The 17742-nt window shown below is 34.3% G+C and overlaps 1 protein-coding gene and 1 long non-coding RNA gene across 4 annotated transcripts; one reads left to right on the forward strand and one right to left on the reverse strand.

Moving 5' to 3' along the window:
• The first annotated feature begins 3712 nt into the window (after positions 1 to 3712).
• LOC115983777 lies at positions 3713 to 8041 on the forward strand. 3 transcript variants are annotated; one of them, XR_004090205.1, is made up of 4 exons: positions 3713 to 4052; positions 6902 to 6971; positions 7058 to 7572; positions 7769 to 8041. It is a non-coding gene; the product is annotated as an uncharacterized LOC115983777 (long non-coding RNA). The 3 variants fall into 3 exon arrangements; XR_004090203.1 differs by lacking the exon at positions 7769 to 8041 and having other exon boundaries at positions 7058 to 7649; XR_004090204.1 differs by lacking the exons at positions 6902 to 6971; positions 7769 to 8041 and having other exon boundaries at positions 7058 to 7649.
• An 874-nt stretch (positions 8042 to 8915) lies between these two features.
• LOC115983775 (chaperonin CPN60-like 2, mitochondrial) lies at positions 8916 to 12162 on the reverse strand. The gene is made up of 7 exons (XM_031106550.1): positions 11937 to 12162; positions 11735 to 11815; positions 11528 to 11596; positions 11360 to 11437; positions 10879 to 10984; positions 10316 to 10377; positions 8916 to 9501 (listed from the first exon to the last, which is right to left on the reverse strand). Exons 1-6 carry the CDS (start codon positions 11952 to 11954, stop codon positions 10340 to 10342), a joined length of 390 nt encoding a protein of 129 aa, XP_030962410.1. The 5' UTR covers positions 11955 to 12162; the 3' UTR covers positions 8916 to 9501; positions 10316 to 10339.
• Positions 12163 to 17742: the final 5580 nt, after the last annotated feature.

Below are 17742 nucleotides of genomic sequence, written 5' to 3' on the forward strand. Positions count from 1 at the left end.
GTTATATAATGAATACATATTGTGTGAATCTAAGGTGTTATAAAAGGCATATATATGTTTCCTAAAAAAAAATAAAAAATAAAAGGCATATATATGTATAAAATAATTGAAAGGAAGATAGTAGATAACTATATATATAACTAATATAAAAGGAGATACCTAAAAAAATTATAAAGGATTTTGCATAGTATATTGAGATTTAAGGCTCAAGTAATATTTAAATGGAAAAACCTTGAATTTAATTATTAAAATCTATTAAAAAAAATTATTGAAACCATATTTAAGTGGAAAACTCAATTCAATAATTAAAAACAATCTAAATTACTAGACATTTAAAAATATGAAGTAGAAAGACTTACATGAAAATTTAATATTTTTTCCTTGAAAGTATGGGAGAAGACACCAAAACTTGAGTGATTTTCAGCCAACCAAAAAAAAAAAAAGTTACCGCAAGATTATACTACTTTGCTATTTTTTTTAATTAAGATTTTTTTATAAAGTATTTGATGAAGAATTTTGATTGTAATTAAATTAAGGTAGATTTTTATCAATTTAAAAATTATAGGAGAAGAAGATAAGTGATTAGATGAAGAATTTGGATTGTAATCAAATTAAGATTTTTATCGACTTAAAAAATGGTTGAAAGCATACTTAGGTGGAAACCTCAATTCAATAATTAAGAACAATCTAAATTAATAAACATTTAAAAATCTGAAGTAGAGAGACTTACATGAAAATTTAATTTTTTTCCTTGAAAGCATGGGAGGAGACACCGAAACTTGAGTGATTTTCACCCAACCAAAAAAAAAAAAAGTTATTGGCATTGCTATTTTCTTTAATTAAGATTTTTTTTTTAATTACAAAGAATTAGATGAAGAATTTGGATTGTAACTAAATCAAGATTTTTATCAACTTAAAAATTATAGGAGAAGAAGATAAGAACAAAAAAAAAAAAAAAAAAGATTATATCTATTTTTTTTTTAAATCTATAAAATTTTTTGCAATTTAGTGAAGCCACTTAATTTAGTGGTCTTTCCTTTGTGGGGGGTTTGGGAAACAGTTTCTGATAGGTCTTACACTCGGGATTTTTTCTCTTCTCCCCTTCCTTCCCTTGGACCTTCACACTATGTATGATCTTGTTACTTTCTGCCACCCTAAGGCGGCGGAGGACAGCGAAGACTGTGAATCTCAGACAAGGGTCATTCCGAATATGGATATCGATTTTGGTGGGGAAGACATTACTGCATACGTTACAAACGTTACTCATGGTGAAGATACCGCTAATCTGTCCAATACGCAAGCGTTGAAATACAATAATGATACGGAATCATTGGAACAGTTGGAGGGTATTAATTCCGAATTATTGGGGCCAAATTTGAAGAGCATGAAACACGGCATTAAAGAGCTCGAAGTGATAAGGTCTGGTAGTGATAAGGGGAGTTTGGAGGAATTTAATGCAGAATCAAATACCGGGTTTCCTGGAATTAAGGATTCATCCGTTTAGCCAGCCACCTTTCAATGCAGAGTAATTTCAAATGAAAAAACCCTACAAGTGTCAACCTAAGTCACAATATCACAAAACCTTAGGGTTTTAATTCAATCATCACAAACAACGGCAGAGATTGAAGAGTAGCCAACCAATGTCAGAACGTGGACGATCTGGCTTTGTAGGAACGCTCTTCGGACTAGTGACAAACCATTCCCAATCCTACGGGTTCTGCAAGATGCTTGGTCTGCACAAGCATCTTATGTACGTTCAATTCCTCCAAAACCTCCAGACCGTGGCAACCTTGCTCCTCCACACACGAGGTGGACTCCTCCAGTCAATCACATGTTCAAGGTTAACTTAGACAGAGCTATTTTTAGAAAGGAGCAGAAGGCAGGTGTTGAGGTAAATTATAAGGGATAAGCACGGCAAGATTATTGCATCCATGGAAGATAGTATTTCTCTACCCTTTTCTATTGATGCAGTGGAGGCTTTTGCAGCCAAGGAAGCACTTAAGTTTGCTCAAGAGCGTGGTCTATCAGCCATTGTTCTCGAAGGTGACTCAAAGCGCACTATTGATTCTCTGTTGTGCGAGGACGTACCCCTAGCAACCATTGGACACCTTATAAATGAAGCAAAGGTGTCTGGTATTGGAGTAGGAATACGGGAGAGTAATGGAGCTGTTTTGGCTTCTTTCTCACAAAAAAATCCCTCAAGCATACAAGTCTGAAGTGATTGAGGCACTGGCAACCCTCAATGCATTATCATTTGCGTTTGAGTTGGGATTTCGTAGTACTATCCTTAAAGGTGATTCTCTTGGACTGACTCTAGCTTTGAAGTCAGAAGAGCGTAGCTTATCACCAATGGGTTTTCTGTTAGAAGATGTGAAAATGTTTGCTAACAATTTTGTAAGATTGTTGTATTCTCACATTAAGAGAAATGACAATGGGGTTGCTCATAGTCTGGCTAAAAATGCATTATGCATACCAGATTTTCAAGTATGGATGGAAGATGTTGGAGATTCTGGCATTTTACCCCTAATTTTTTTTAAAAATTGGCAATATGCCCTTGTTTGCAAACTATATAGGAGTGTGCCCCTGTTTCAATACTTGATTATCCTAAAATCGAGTTCAATTAAATACTCGATTTGTAGAAAATCGAGTTATGCCCGATCAAACATAAAAAAATATTGAAAAAAAATTTCCATGGAACTCAAGTTTCAGAAAATCGAGTTTCATGCAAAACAAAATTTTATAAGTGTAATTGCCCCATATTTAGGGAGCCCTATAGTGGCGTTTTTAAACCCTATAGTGACGTTTTAAAGCCTTATAGCGGCATTTTCCTGCTAATTTTTTTATAAGTGTGATTAGCCCATATTCAGGGTGTCCTATAGTGGCATTTTTAAGCCCTATAGTGACGTTTTAAGGCCTTATAGCGGCGTTTTCCTGCAAAAATTTTTTATAAGTGTAATCGCCCTGTTCTGGGTGCCTATAGTGGCATTTTTTTTGACCCTATAGTGACGTTTTTAAGCCCTATAGTGACGTTTTAGAGTCCTATAGCGGCGTTTTCCTGCAAAATTTTTTTATGAGTCCCCATACTAGGTTCAAGGGGCTCTATAGTGGCGTTTTTAAGCCCTATAGTGACGTTTTAAAGCACTATAGCGGCGTTTTTGAGCTCAACTTCCCTAAAATCGAGTTCCTTGCTTTTTTTTTTTTTAGTTTTATTTGGCATAACTCGATTTTCTACGAATCAAGTATTTCATTGAAACTCGATTTTAAGGTAATCGAGTATCGAAATAGGGGCATATTCCTATATAGTTTCGAAATAGGGGCATATTGCTAAATTTTTTAAAAATTAAGGGCAAAAGGCTAGAATCTCTGGAAGATGTCCCATCACATATTGTTTCGATTTTACAATTGGATGTAGTTGAATTTCATTAAGAAAATCCATCAGTTTCTTTCTCAAAAAAAAAAAAAAAAAAAAAAAAAAAAAAACTTAATTAGCACAACCATGACTTCTAATCCCAACTTTTATTATATAGTATAATGGGTCATTCTACCATACTAAAAAAAAAGGGGTACGGTACCCACTTATATCTGAGCCGTTAATTTACTCTCATTTTGATCTTGACCGTTGATGTAATTTTAATGGTTTTTGGTTACCAGTTAAACCGGTTTTATATATAAACAAAAAATTAAAACATTCATCACGCTTTTCAGCCTTTTCTCTTGTCTCACGTTTGCATCTCTACATCTCTACTTCGTTTGCTCATTGCTCTGTTTGCCTCTCTAAACAAAACCCTTAAATCAGATAGTTGATACCACATCTGCGATGCATCCACAAAACCCTCAGAGCCCGACGCACCCACAACCTCAAATCGGAGGCGCTTCTTCTCATCCAATCCAAATCGTCGGCCACTCTCTAGCTTATTCTCTTCCAATCCATATTTAAATCAGCAGCGCACTCATATCCAATCCAACTTGGCGGCGCTTCATCTCTTCCCGTACGACTCGGCGACCCTTCAACTCTTCCATTCTAAATCAGTGGTGCCACCCACAATCTTCAGGTTCTCTCTTTACATATGATTAATGCTAATATGGGTTTATATTACTTCTCTAAACTTTGTGGGTTTATGATATTATTGTTTTGTTTGAGTTTCGGTTCTTATATATTTGACAAATTAAACTTTACACCGAAGGGCTTTGGCAAAGAAATCTTGGGTTGGGCTAGAACTAGAACATCATGTTTAGGTTGAAGACTTACCTGGGGACATTATCCCCCTTGCTCTGTTTGATTAGTTTTCTTATGTTTTAATAAAAGCATCGGTCTGTCTCACAGACTGGTTTCTCAAAAAAAAAAAAAAAAAAAAATCTTTACACTTTTGAGTTTGGGATGTGAGACATGGGAACCCTTATCCATAAGTTGGTATAAAATTAATAACACTTTTAGAAAAATAGTCTGAGGCTGAGGCTGAGGTTGAGGCTGAACCTGGCTACCGGCATATACTCAAGGTATGGCCTCTCTTATATAAATTAATGCATTACAAGTTTCTTTTAAAGACTTTAGACCGTTAGGAATATTAAATGCAGACCATAAATGATTTTAGTCATCTGGGTGTTTGAATGCAGTACATGCTACATAATGATGTTAACATGCGCCACCTAGTGGGTGAATTCTCTCCCACAATCAGAATGTCTAAAAAATAGTTTTAGAAATCATTCAGTTCACATTTGAACATACTTTGAAGTGGTCATTTGCTTCCCCTTTTAATTAAAATCTAAGTTAAGCCTTCCATGCAGAGTATTTGATTACCAAGATATAAGTGAGCACTAGGATTTTTCTAAACTAGGAGTTGTAGAAGATGTCCTTATTAGTTGAAAAAAGAGTCTAACCATCACATATTAAATTTTATAACTAAGTTTATTTTAGGGTAATGCACCATTTGCTGGTTCTGCCAACTTCTTTGGCATTTTCAAGTTTTGAGTGGCAGAGATTGAATTCTCAACTGATTTGGTTGGGAGTGTGGGGAGGACACGATACTATGAACCTATGGACTTAGGAGATTATTATTTTTTTTCAACCACCTTGGCAGTAAGAACACCAATTTTAGAATTGGTTTGTGCTATATTAAAATATTGAAGTGTCCTAAATAAATACCGAAATTAAGAAGAAGAAGAAGCATCAGCAGTAGTTTTAAGGCTTTGAGGGCGTTTGTTGAAATGAGTTTGTTCATATTGAGCTGCAAATGCATATAACAGGTGTTTGTCTATCTTTTGTGTCAGAAAAAATCTGGTCTTCGCCTTTTAATTTTTGGTTTGTTCCAATATTGGTCAGTGAATAAGTTAATGTACAGAGAGATTAAGGCTAAATAAAATTTCTCGTATTGGAACTTTTTTTCATCAATTTTTGGTTTTTTTTTTATCCTGGTTTCTTCTTCTTCTTCCTCTTTTTTTTTTTTTTTTTTTTTTTTTTTTTTTTTTTTTTTTAAATATTTTTTATAAAATAATCTTGTTTTAAATATTTTTTATAAAATAATCTTGAGTTTGAATGTGGAAAATTCTACAAGAAGTATTTAACTTAGGAGTACAGTTATGTGTAAGTTCAAAATAGCTTAAATATGTTTTTACCTGCTTGCCCATTTTGATAACAACATAAGGATCACTGCATCTGACATCCTTGACTGCAAGGTTGGTTTACCCCTCTATGGACATGAATCCTAAGCAAACCCAAAAGGCTCTCCATCTCAGGGAAAAAAAAATTCAAATTTTTGACAAAAAAACCAGTAGAACACAAAGGGTGAAAGGACTTGTTGTCTTATGTTATGGCTTTGAACATGGAATACCCTTTTACTTAGGCAGAGTGGAGAACTAGTTGACAAAATAGTTAGATACTATCAAAGCCTAACCCAATTGTGCATATTTATAACCAAAGAAAGAAGACAAAGAACCAAGTCCTAGGTTTGGCAAGTTGCAATATTTTATACTGTTCATAAATAGTGTAACAACCAGTGGGTTCTGGAAGTAATTTTAATTTGATGCTTAAAAACCAGAAATACATGCATAAAGGACTCTGTCACAGTTCAGTGGGATTGAGTTGTTTTTTTCAAACTTATTACTTGTTTGTCCAAGCTTGATTTGAATTGATTGAGAAGATTATGGGGTTGTGATAATATTTCATATTTCACATGGCTGATTTTTAGGGAGGGAACCTAACTCACAGTACATAAAATATTGTATCTAAGTTTTGCCCTTTAGGCTATTATATCTAGAAACAAGGCCATCATGTCTAGAGTCGGGTAAAATTATATTTAGGTTATTTAGGTTTATATTTTAATTTTTCTTTGATTTGGTTATTCTAGAGTGGGGTAAAATTCTGCAATTTCTTTAAGTACAAATTTTATTCACTCAATGAAGGACATCAAGTTTCATGAATTCAACAATGAGTCCTAAAACAAAACATTATGTGTCATGCCCTGTGTAAGCCTTAACACATCATGACTATCTTTTACTTTTTATATCTTATTTGACCCAACTGTGTGTATCAAAGTGGTCCACATTAATTTAGACCTACATAACAAGACCATATTTTCTAGGTAAGACAACAACCTACATATCCAATTCAACCTAACACACAACATTATTACAAAATCCATATTTCTTTTTTCTTTTTCTTTAGTAGGAGATTTTAAAAAACAAAAAGAACCAACCAACAAGCTGTTAGTTGGTGTACAAGCTAATTTGGTTCACAGGTCATATTCCCAAGCATGTATTTATAAACTAACTGGTCATAAAGGACAGAATTACAACAAGAGAAAGACTAGTAAAATGGGGTTGCAAGGGAGACCATTTAGGTTTTTACATGATAACTATTGTGTCTCTTTAGGTTTCTTAAATTTTAACTGTTTACATATTTCAGGTATGATTGCGGCATGTATGTTATTAAGCACATGCATACAAAAATTATCAAACAGAATCTAACCTTTATGGTAATATATGTATTGGAAGTATATTTTACAGTTTTTGCATAATTTGCTTAAGCTTCTTATTCATCAGCAATGTCTACTTTTTTCAGGAGAGCTGGTCAGAACTTATTCGATATAAGTTGGCATCAAATCTAGTGCTTTCAAAGGAAAATTAACAACGTTAAAAAATAATAGAAAATGCTAGAAATACTCCACTACAAGATATTTTTCGGTCACTGGAATGACAGTGATTTGTATAATTTGATAACTGAATTTTTCGGAAAATGCTACAATTTAGTGAATTTTATTTTTAATTGAAAGGGAGATTGAATTTCATGAGTTGCACTACCCTTGTTTATGTGAGTTGCACTGCATGTTTTTAGATATCAATTTATGTTGTTTGAAGATGGTCCACTGCAAGAAGAATAGAATGATGTCAGCTTACAGAGTAAAAATTTAGTTTTAGTTTCAGAAAACTTTGATGATTTCAAGGCTGATAAAGAAGCCAAACTGGAGGAATGGTTGGGGGGGGTGGGGGATTGACAACCCGCATAATCATAGAGACGCAAGTGATGCCGAAAGGGCTTTTACATGACAATACTCAGCTTATGAAAAAGCTTTACCTGTAAGTACTATTGTTTATTATATAATTTTCTCTGGATAATGATTATATACAAGATATTTGTGGTGCTGTGAGATTCATTTTTGGGGTAAGAATAAAAATTTGTTCTCATATTTTTGTACTGGTTCTATTACACCTCACCATGGAATGGTGATCTCCACTAGTGTACCATTGAAAGACTCTGAATTGTCAATACCAGGAATCTGCAATCACTGCTTGGAAAATAGAATCAGGAATCTTCTTGTCATGAACACAAAATTGTGCATTTTAACATGTATTTGATGCTTCTGCCCCTACCAACTAGTTTCCAGTACTTGTGCTGCTTTACCAAAAAAAAAAAGGTTTCCAGCACTGTATTTGTTATGTGAAGTAATGCTGAATGATGAGATAATAGCTAGTACATGCATTCGGCACTATCAATTGTTTGGAGATGTTGAGTTTGGACAATCTGCTTGGCAGACTATATGACATTTTGGCCATGGCTCTTTTATTTTAAGTAAATAGATGTTTGGTTGGCTTCACCAACCCAAAGAAGAAAAAGAAAAGAAGCAGATAGATGTTTGGCTTAGGCGTCCGTTTGATTCCTAGTGTCCAAAATTTTGAAACTTGTTTCAGTAATGATGTTTTCTAGAAAATGAGTCATTTTTCAAAAATTATTTTCTATAAAACTATCTCATTTTCCAATGTTTGGTAACAATTTTAAATGAGTTAAAAAACAATTTCCTAACTTCCCTTATTTAGTTTGTTGTGAGATAAAGTTGTTTTCTAAAAAAGTTTAATGGAAAACAATGTCTAAAAATAAGTCATACTTTTTATATTGACCAAAGATAGTTTTCTTTTGAATCATCTTTTTTTATGCTACCAAACACTAGAAAACACGGAAAACTATCTTTACACAAGGTTTTCCATCGAAACAAACGGAGCGTCCATCTACTCCCTAAATACTTTTTATCACACCAGAAATGTTCATCTTTTAATATCCCTAAAGGATAATCTGCATCAACCCACGTTTCCGGTGCCCACTCATTCCGATATTGAGCTCTTTTTATAACATTTGGCTTATAGATTTCTTGCGGATCTTAAATTGATGAGAGACAACCAAAATTGAAAGCAAGTGAAGCATTAAAAGCATCTGTGGTGCACAATAATTCGCTTAATTAGACCTCAAATCAAGTAAATCAGGATATTGCAAAAGACAAATCCATCCGAAATATGCCAAGAATTGTAGATGACAGGAGCAGTTGGATTGGAGACCCACACCTTTACCCTGACTCTCAATTGACAAAGCTAACCAAATTTAGTCAAATGACTTGAATCATTATTCACCGTGAAAAAGAAATTGGACAAAAAAAACTATATTATATATTCAAATGCGATCTCAAAATTATATAGATTTTTTTTTCTTTTTTTGTTAATTGTAAGGTAAGAATATTGACAATATTTTGAAGATTTAATTTGCTATTCACAAAACATTGAATCTCATAGTAGAGGCTCAGAGATCGGCAGGACTCTTCTATCCACCCCACAAATCAGTTTGGCAGCAAACAAGCTTAACCAGTTGAGAGTTCTGGGGCAACCTCGTTCTCATGAGTTCACCAGTGGCCTAGCCAAACGGTGGTATTGATCAACAAGCACTCCATCAATTCAGGCATCTTGATAATGCGCAGACTCTGGGCAAATCCAAGCTCCAACTCAATGTTCACTTTGAAATTGCATTTGTCACCTCCCAGCAGAGAAGCCAACCAACTACAGAGTTGTCCTTCTGCAAGTGGCATAGACATCTTCAAACAGCTGACAATAGCACTCGTAGTGATCCAACCAAAGATCATGAGTAAATACAGCTGTTACAAGGCTGGGAACAGAAACTTGGTCATTGCTGATAGCTTGCAAAGCGGCCCTTTTGATAGATTTAGAGGTGAAGAGGAGCAAATCCTTCCATCAATGATAAAACATTCACAAGAAAAAAGGTTAGTTCTCAATCATACAAGCACAAAGAGCTCAAATCTACATATAACCAAGTACATAATGCCCCTCCATGCTAAGGTGATGCATTGGCGTGTCGTAAGCAAAAGAAAAAAAAAATGACATGGAACACCCAACCATACAGCCCACACCATTAAATTCATCTTGAAAAGATTAATTTCACATATTGCACATGTCCCTTGCTTGATTTTCAACCACAGAAAAACCTGCTAAAATAACTGCCATAGCCACCATTCAGATCCTGGTCCCTAGTATTTGATAATGCAACTTCTTTACTAATAAAATATTTTCAACTGAAATAAGAGACATATTACACGATTACATTGACCCTCATAAAAGCAGTATGGAATGGCATACTTTGGTCAGATCCTCAAACAGAAGACAATGCTGCATCAGGTTAGATTAAAATGGATGCAAATTTGACTACCTAGGCCCACCAAAGATAACATCTAGAAAAGAAAAGCAGGTTAGGGATGCAGCAAATAATTTTCCACCAATACAAAGGTCAAACTCTAGGCTTTGTTTAGCACAAAGACAAAGACAAAAACAAAAAAATCATAAAACAATTGATATATATCTGTATGTATGTTTTTAGTTGCATACATTGTTCATTAGTCATTACTTATTTAACTTCTATTCTTCACTTATTAAAAAATGCAGATGCAAAGAGAGGGGCAGAAGCTAATATGATTAGATCATAGAAACAAGAAAAGATAATTCTTTTTTCCAATTGATTCCACATTTAACCAACTATGATCTTTACCTGGCAGCGTCGACTAAAGCTGTTCTAACCACTTTGAGAGGATCTATGATTCTCTCCTCCACCTGTTTTGCACAAGGACTATTATTAAATAAATGTCCAAGAAAGTATTAAATAAACAGCTTTAAACAATCATCACTTGATATTAGTCCAGGTGTTGAGACAAATATAGAAAAACTAGAAAAGAAAAGAAAGAGAAACAAGATCCACATGCAATAAATTGGATAATTCAACTTTCATAAGAATTCTCAATATAAACATGTCGGAAAGTTTTCCATTGTCAATAATTCAACTTTCATACAATGCACAAGGCTTTGTGGACACTCCCCATTCCTACAGGGTCTAGACACAGACATTTCCATGTTCTTTTTATTGGACAGAAAAGGCTCCAACTCAGACAACATGAAATTTCCTACACTATTTTGCTTTACCATAGACCAAAAATCCCCCGAGACAGGAGCCCAAGCGCCAATAAGAGAAGAATTGAATCCCAGAAATAAGAAAAGGGATGCGAAATTGTAAAGTTGGCTACGATGGTAATTCTTGTAGCAAATAAAAGAACAAACCTTTAGCAGCATCAAAACCCAAATTATGATTATCTTGTTCCAACAATTTGCCAATAACCAGTGCACCATCAAAACCAGCATTTGAGGCTATTGTGAATGAAGGTGCCTAAAGCAAATCAAAATGCTCACTGTCAGTATTTAACTGCAAATAAACACCAAGGTAGATGCTGGCTGAGGAAATTCAACAAATAAAACCTTTGAAAATGAAGTTTTGTGAGTAAAGTTGAGTTGAATTTGAGTATTAAAAATAAAAACTAAAAAGCCAATGGGACAACCAAAAAAAAAGAGGTAAGAGCTTTATACCACTATAGGGAGGTCATCAGAATTGTGATTTCACCCATGCATGTAGCACTAAGTGAATTTCTAATGTGTCAAAATTATTGATCAAAAAAATTGGCAAACAATTCATCCAAGTGAATAGCACACTGAATAAAAATTTTGAACATAAATAAGGAATTAAAGAGAAAAGCCAAACGCATACCTCTGCACATCTTTCTTCAATCAGCTTCTTATCCCCACCCCCATGTAGAATTATTGTGTCATCAAGAGAGACAGACACCTGTTATTTTATTTTACTTTTTTAAAGTTAGTTGTGTCCCAAAGAAATTCAAATATAGCACCATAGCACACTCTGCACAAAAACATAAACCTTTTTTGCAGTTCCAAGCATTTCAAATTGAACTTTGTCAAGGGTTAAACCACGGTCTTCAGTGATAACCTGTACAATAAAGGTCTTAGCAGAAAAAGAAAAATATAAAAGAGAAAAGAAAAGAAAAAAATACTCTGCATATTATAAGTGTGTGTGTGTGTATATATGTATATTAGAAATTAATTTTGGGGTAAAAGATTGCATAACCTCTCCCCCGGTAAGAATGGCAAGATCATCTAAGTTTGCTCTTCTATTTTCCCCAAAACCAGGAGCTTTGATTGCACAAACCTAAACACATGAAATTACACTTTTAAATTATGAAAGATGACACTACAACAAGCAGAATTAATGTCAAAACATCTTGATAATGAAGAAATTAAATTACAATTGAAGTAATACCAGACCTTACATATGTATAGGCGCTCATCAGACTGAGTTGCAAGTCAATGCCTGTTCATAAAATATTTAAAAAGGTATCATTTGATAGAAGTCTGGCATTGCTTTTAAGATCAAAGCCAGCAGCGGCGTCATGGCGAGATGGGTGTCGTGTGGTAGGTGTGGGTGTCGCGTGGGTCTGCGAGATGGGTCTCGCCGCTCTCGCGTGGTGGCGGCGTCACGGCGTGGGCAGCAGCAAGATTTCACTAGCGTTTTGGCAGCTTCATTCACGGCGTGGGCAGCGGCAAAGTCTCTGAGAGCCCGTTTGGTTTGTCATTTGAAAACACAGTGTTCAGTGTTTAAACACTGAACACTAGTGTTCAAAAAAAAAAAAAAAACGTTTGGTGTATCAGTTTTGTCCTTATTGTTTGGAAAATATTGTTCAAAAACCAATGTTATAAAACCCATTTTTTGAAATCAGCTTCAGATAGTTTTTAAACAATAAACACTGGTGCTTAGTGGCAATTCCGTAATTATCTCAAACAACAAACACTAGTGCCGGTCAGCTTTTTCATACTTTGTCAATTTTTTTTTAAATGTTTTGGCTCTCTCCTGATTTATGGGCTTCTCTCTCCTAATTTAAAATATATTTATTTTGTACTTTGGTCGGCTTTTTTTATCATTCAAAACACACATACCAAACACATATTTTATATTTTTTGAACACTGAAAAATGTTATTTAAACCATGATACCAAACACATTTTTTTGTTTTATTCACACTAAAAATATGTTTTCCAACAACACTTTTTAAACCACAATTTTCACATCTTTTTAAACAACAATTTTTGAAAACTATAACCAAACGGGCCCTGAGCCTCTCGCCTCTCACTCTGTCTTTTTTTTCAGCCTTAGGTTTTCTTTTCTTTTTTTCTTTTGTTTTTCCATTCGGACTTTGGACAGGAGGTAGGAGTCTTCGGTCGGATTGCTGGGTTTACATTTTTGGTCTAAACTTTTTTTTATTTATTTATTATTTTTATTTTTAACATGTGGGCTAGCCGGGTGGATTAATTGTTTACAATTTCAGAGGGCCCAAGCCCAAGCTTTTTGTAAGGGGGCCAAGTCTTTTTTTTTTTTTTTTTTTGGTGAAAATTAACCTACTTAAAAAAAAATATTTTGGGCCTGAGGGGCCAGGCCTCCACCTACGTCTGTCCCTGACCCTGCGAAACCAATAAGAAAACAAAAACAAAACAAGATTAATAACAATTAAACAATACAAAAGCCAAACGGCAAAAAACCCAGATGGAAAACTAAAGAATAAGGATGAGATATATTGAGATTTTAGTGATGAGAAACGGTGGAGACTTTGAACAAAAGGGCAGAGAAAGAGAGGAAAATCGGTGGCTGTTATCACTGGTGGACCGAAAATTGAAAATTCAAAAAAATAAAATTGTAGGCGTGAAGGATTTGAACCAGAGTTGCTCGGCAAAAAATATACCAACTTGCCACCATGCTAATTCAAATAAAGTATAGAGATGAAAATTGACCTTTTAATAGCTAATTATGTTCAAATTACACGTTCCAATATTTTATAGAAATAAATACCAAATGGCTTTAGAATGACGAGTTTGTATAAATTTTGCGAAACCCTGAGAGAGAGAGAGAGAGAGAGAGAGAGAGAGAGAGAGATAAGTGCTTTGTGGCATCGATAAGTCTTTAACAACGAAAACATTTCATTACTATTAGGGCTCTCTCATACTTAGCTAGTGGAGGCTCTGCTGACTCAAATAAGGCTCACACTTATAATTATGGTCGATATGCTAAACTCTCAATGACAAAATTATTTTGATAATTTTTTTAAAAAGGACTGGGTTGTTCGTTTTTGGTAAAATCGGTCAATTGTGCTTAATTGTTTTTAGTTTTCTATTGATAATTTTTGTTATTGTGGAAAATTTTTGGGATGTTTATTTTATTTTAGATGGATCTAAATATAATATTAATTTTATGAAACAAAATTGCATAGACACTTTAGTTGGGGTGGTTATACTCATGTCGGACACAATCATTTGACACTTCCGCACACGTGGATCTAGTGAAAATGCCTAAAAAATATATAACCTGGCGTAGTAGCCTTGATTGATGATTATTTCATATTGGATCTGTAGTTTCAATTCAAGTGTTTACTGAAAATTTTAAAATTGTCAACAATCTTTATATTGGATTTTTTGCATAACTTGCTAATTGTATAGTCACCCTATTTCCAACCTTAGACACCACAATAACACAAAACTGTGATTAAGTTGCAAATGTTGCCTAAGAACAACTAGAGAGCACATAAGGTTATGCATCTTTGGTTTTATAGTATATATTGATGATGCATAGAAAATCAGTAGGCTGAATGTTTCGGGTTTCAATGGGCTTGAGATTGCTTGGAAGGCCTAAAAAGAAAGAAGCATAAGATCAAATGTGACCAGGGTGAACTGGCCAAGAACCCTCCAATACTTAAGTTAGTTTTCTCTCTTGAACTCAGGAATTCCAACTCTATAAGTGGTGACAAACTTTGATTTCATATGGCTGAGTCCTTTTATAGTGAGCTTTGGAGTGGTTACTTGTTTAGTAACTTTCTCAACGTGGATGGAAGTTAGAAGGTTCAGATTTAACTTCTACAACTGCCATGAGAAGTTAAGAACTTAGTGAGAAGTTAGAGCAATGAATAAGAATTTTGCTCCTACTTCAAAATAGTAGAACGTGGTCCGAATCATAAGCTTTTGGATATTGATTTACTCCAAAAATTTCTAAGTGTTTGGCGGTCATCCCAGTGACTCCATGCTGGACGACCTTCTTGCACTTGGATGACTTTTCTTGTCTTAAACGACACTATAGACGAATTGGAGATAGTCCAATTTTTGGTTCACCATCATATATAAATAATAAAAATATAAGCATCAAGAAAATGACCTCAACTATATTATTTTATAGGGAGGTATGCCCTTGAATGTGATGGAAGCTACCAAGGGAGATACGTAGGAAGTTAATTGGTATATTCAAATATTTGTGGAAGAAACTAAGATAATTCCAGCTGATTTTTTTGTGTGAACAAGAGTAATTATTGTGGTTGGGCTAATTTCATGGGATGCTTTTTTTTTTTTTTGGTTTTCGAGTTTGGATCTAATTTTTTTAATAACTTTATAAAAATTACTATTGTGATGAGTGGTTATTAATAAGTAAAAAAGTGACCTCAATGATAAGCCTAAATGTAAAATTATGGTCAGATGTGAGAAAAGAACTATCACATGTGATGTTGGAATTGTAAAATGTGAAGATGGAACCATTAAGTGTGAGAAAATAGTAAAGGAACCACCCAATGTAAAAAAAGAATTGTCATATGTGATGTTGAAACTGCACAATGTGAGGACGAAACCGTCTAATGTGAAAAAAAAAAAAGTAAGGGAACCACCAAATGTGACAAAAGAACTGTCACATGTGATGTTGGAACTACACAATGTAAGGATGAAACTGTCAAGTATGAGAAAAAAATAAAGAAACCACCAAATATGATAAAAGAACTGTAATATGTGATGTTGGAACTACATAATGTGAGGATGGAACCGTCAAATGTGAGAAAAAAAAAGTAAGGGAACCACCAAATGTGAGAAAAAAACTGTCACATGTGATGTTGGAACTACATAATGTGAGAAAAAAAAGTAAGGGAACCACCAAATGTGAGAAAAAAACTGTCACATGTGATGTTGGAACTACACAATGTGAGGATGAAATCGTCAAATATGAGAAAAAAGTAAGGGAACAACCAAATGTGAGAAAAGAACTGTCACATGTGATGTTGGAACTACACAATGTGAGGATGAAACTATCAAATGTGAGAAAAAAGTAAGGAGACCACCAAATGTGACAAAAGAACTATCATATGTGATGTTGGAATCGCACAATGTGAGGATAGAACGGTCAAATGTTAGAAAAAAAAAGTAAGGGAACCACCAAATGTGAGAAAAAACTGTCGCATGTGATATTGGAACTGCATAATATGAGGATAGAACCGTCAAGTGTGAGAAAAAAGTAAGAGAACCACCCAATGTGACAAAAGAACTATTATATGTGATATTGAAATCGCATAATGTGAGAATGAAACCGTCAAATGTGAGAAAAAAGTAAGGGAACCACCAAATGTGAGAAAAGAACTGTCACATGTGATGTTGGAACTGCACAATGTGAGGATGAAACCGTCAAGTGTGAGAAAAAAAGTAAAGGAACTACCCAATGTGACAAAAGAATTGTTATATGTGATATTGGAACCGCATAATGTGAGGACAGAATCGTCAAATGTGAGAAAAAAAAGTAAAGGAACCACCAAATGTGAAAAAAAAAAAAAAAACTGTCACATGTGATGTTGGAACTGCACAATATGAGGATGAAATTGTCAAATGTGAGAAAAAAATAAGGGAACCACCAAATGTGAGAAAAAAACTGTCACATGTGATGTTGGAACTGCACAATGTGAGGATGAAACCATCCAATGTGAGAAAAAAGTAAGGGAACCACCCAATGTGACCAAAGAACTGTCATATGTGATGTTGAAATCGCACAATATGATGATGAAACCATTAAATGTTAGAAAAAGGAGATTAAGGGAACCACCAAATGTGAGAGAAAAACTGTCACATGTGATATTGGAACTACACAATGTGAGGATGGAACCGTCAAATGTGAGAAAAAAGTAAAGGAACTACCAAATGTGAGAAAAGAGCTGTCACATGTGATGTTGGAATTGCACAATGTGAAGATAAAACCATCAAATGTGAGAAAAAAAGTAAGGGAGTTACCAAATGTGAGAAAAGAACTGTCATATATGATGTTAGAACTGCATAATATGAGGATGAAACCGTTAAATATGAGAAAAAAGTAACCTGATGTAGCAGGTTACCTATTAGTGGGTACCGTACCCCCTTTTTTTGGGGCACCATATAATTACTCTAGTATAATATATGATATGATGTATTTGAAGTGTTCAAGTGGTATCAAATGAAAACACAAGAAAACTGCTCAAAAACTGCAGAATATGGTTCCTAGATTCCGAGCTTAATTGCAGGTCAACTGATTGAGCTTAATTGAATCATTACACTAGCTGACTGGTCGGGATTTGCAAATTTTGAATTATCCAGAAATGTTTTATTTTAAGTTGCTGAAATCATGGGTTTTTATAACCTAGTTGGATGGTCTATTTAAAGGCCTATCCAACCCCACTTTAAAGAAGTTGGTACAGTAAAAAAACGGAAGGGTTTCTCTTTGAAAATCCCTAGCCTCTACCTATTAAATCTTTGAGTTCAAAAAAAGAGAAGAAGGAGATATTGCTACGACTTTTGTGTGCCTTTGGGTGCAGTACAAAGCAAAGTTTCAGAAGATTTTATTGGGGTTATATGTGAAACTATTGCAAAATTCAACTATAACAATCAAGAATTGCTATAGAGATCTAGTCATAAATTGGAGATTCGTGCACAAAAGAAGTCTGCTTAAAGGAGTAGTCAAATTGGGTTGGAGTTGAGTTTCATGGATCAATAGATTCTACAATAGGCAAGTTGTTCAAGATAGGGGAAGATAGAGGAAGATTCCTTATATTTGTAATCTCAATTTTTTATAATGGATTCTTTAAGAGTGGTGACCTTAATGATCACCCGTTGAAGTTTTTCCTGCAAAGATTTTTCCTATCATGACCATATCACTTGTGTCAATTTTTTTTTTCTTCTGCATTAAATTCTAGACTGTTGATGTGGTTGTGCTTTAATTGAATCTTGAGTGTAATTGGACTAATTAATCAACTTGGGTAAT

This window comes from Quercus lobata, chromosome 4 (genome assembly GCF_001633185.2).
Source record: "Quercus lobata isolate SW786 chromosome 4, ValleyOak3.0 Primary Assembly, whole genome shotgun sequence".
Lineage (NCBI taxonomy): Eukaryota > Viridiplantae > Streptophyta > Magnoliopsida > Fagales > Fagaceae > Quercus > Quercus lobata.

Coding starts and splice junctions, on each gene's coding strand:
- LOC115983775 (XM_031106550.1), bottom strand. Junction 11,438..11,527: donor TGCTTGGAACTGCAAAAAAG/GTTTATGTTTTT, acceptor ATAAAATAACAG/GTGTCTGTCTCTCTTGATGA. Junction 10,378..10,878: donor GGGTTTTGATGCTGCTAAAG/GTTTGTTCTTTT, acceptor TGTGCAAAACAG/GTGGAGGAGAGAATCATAGA.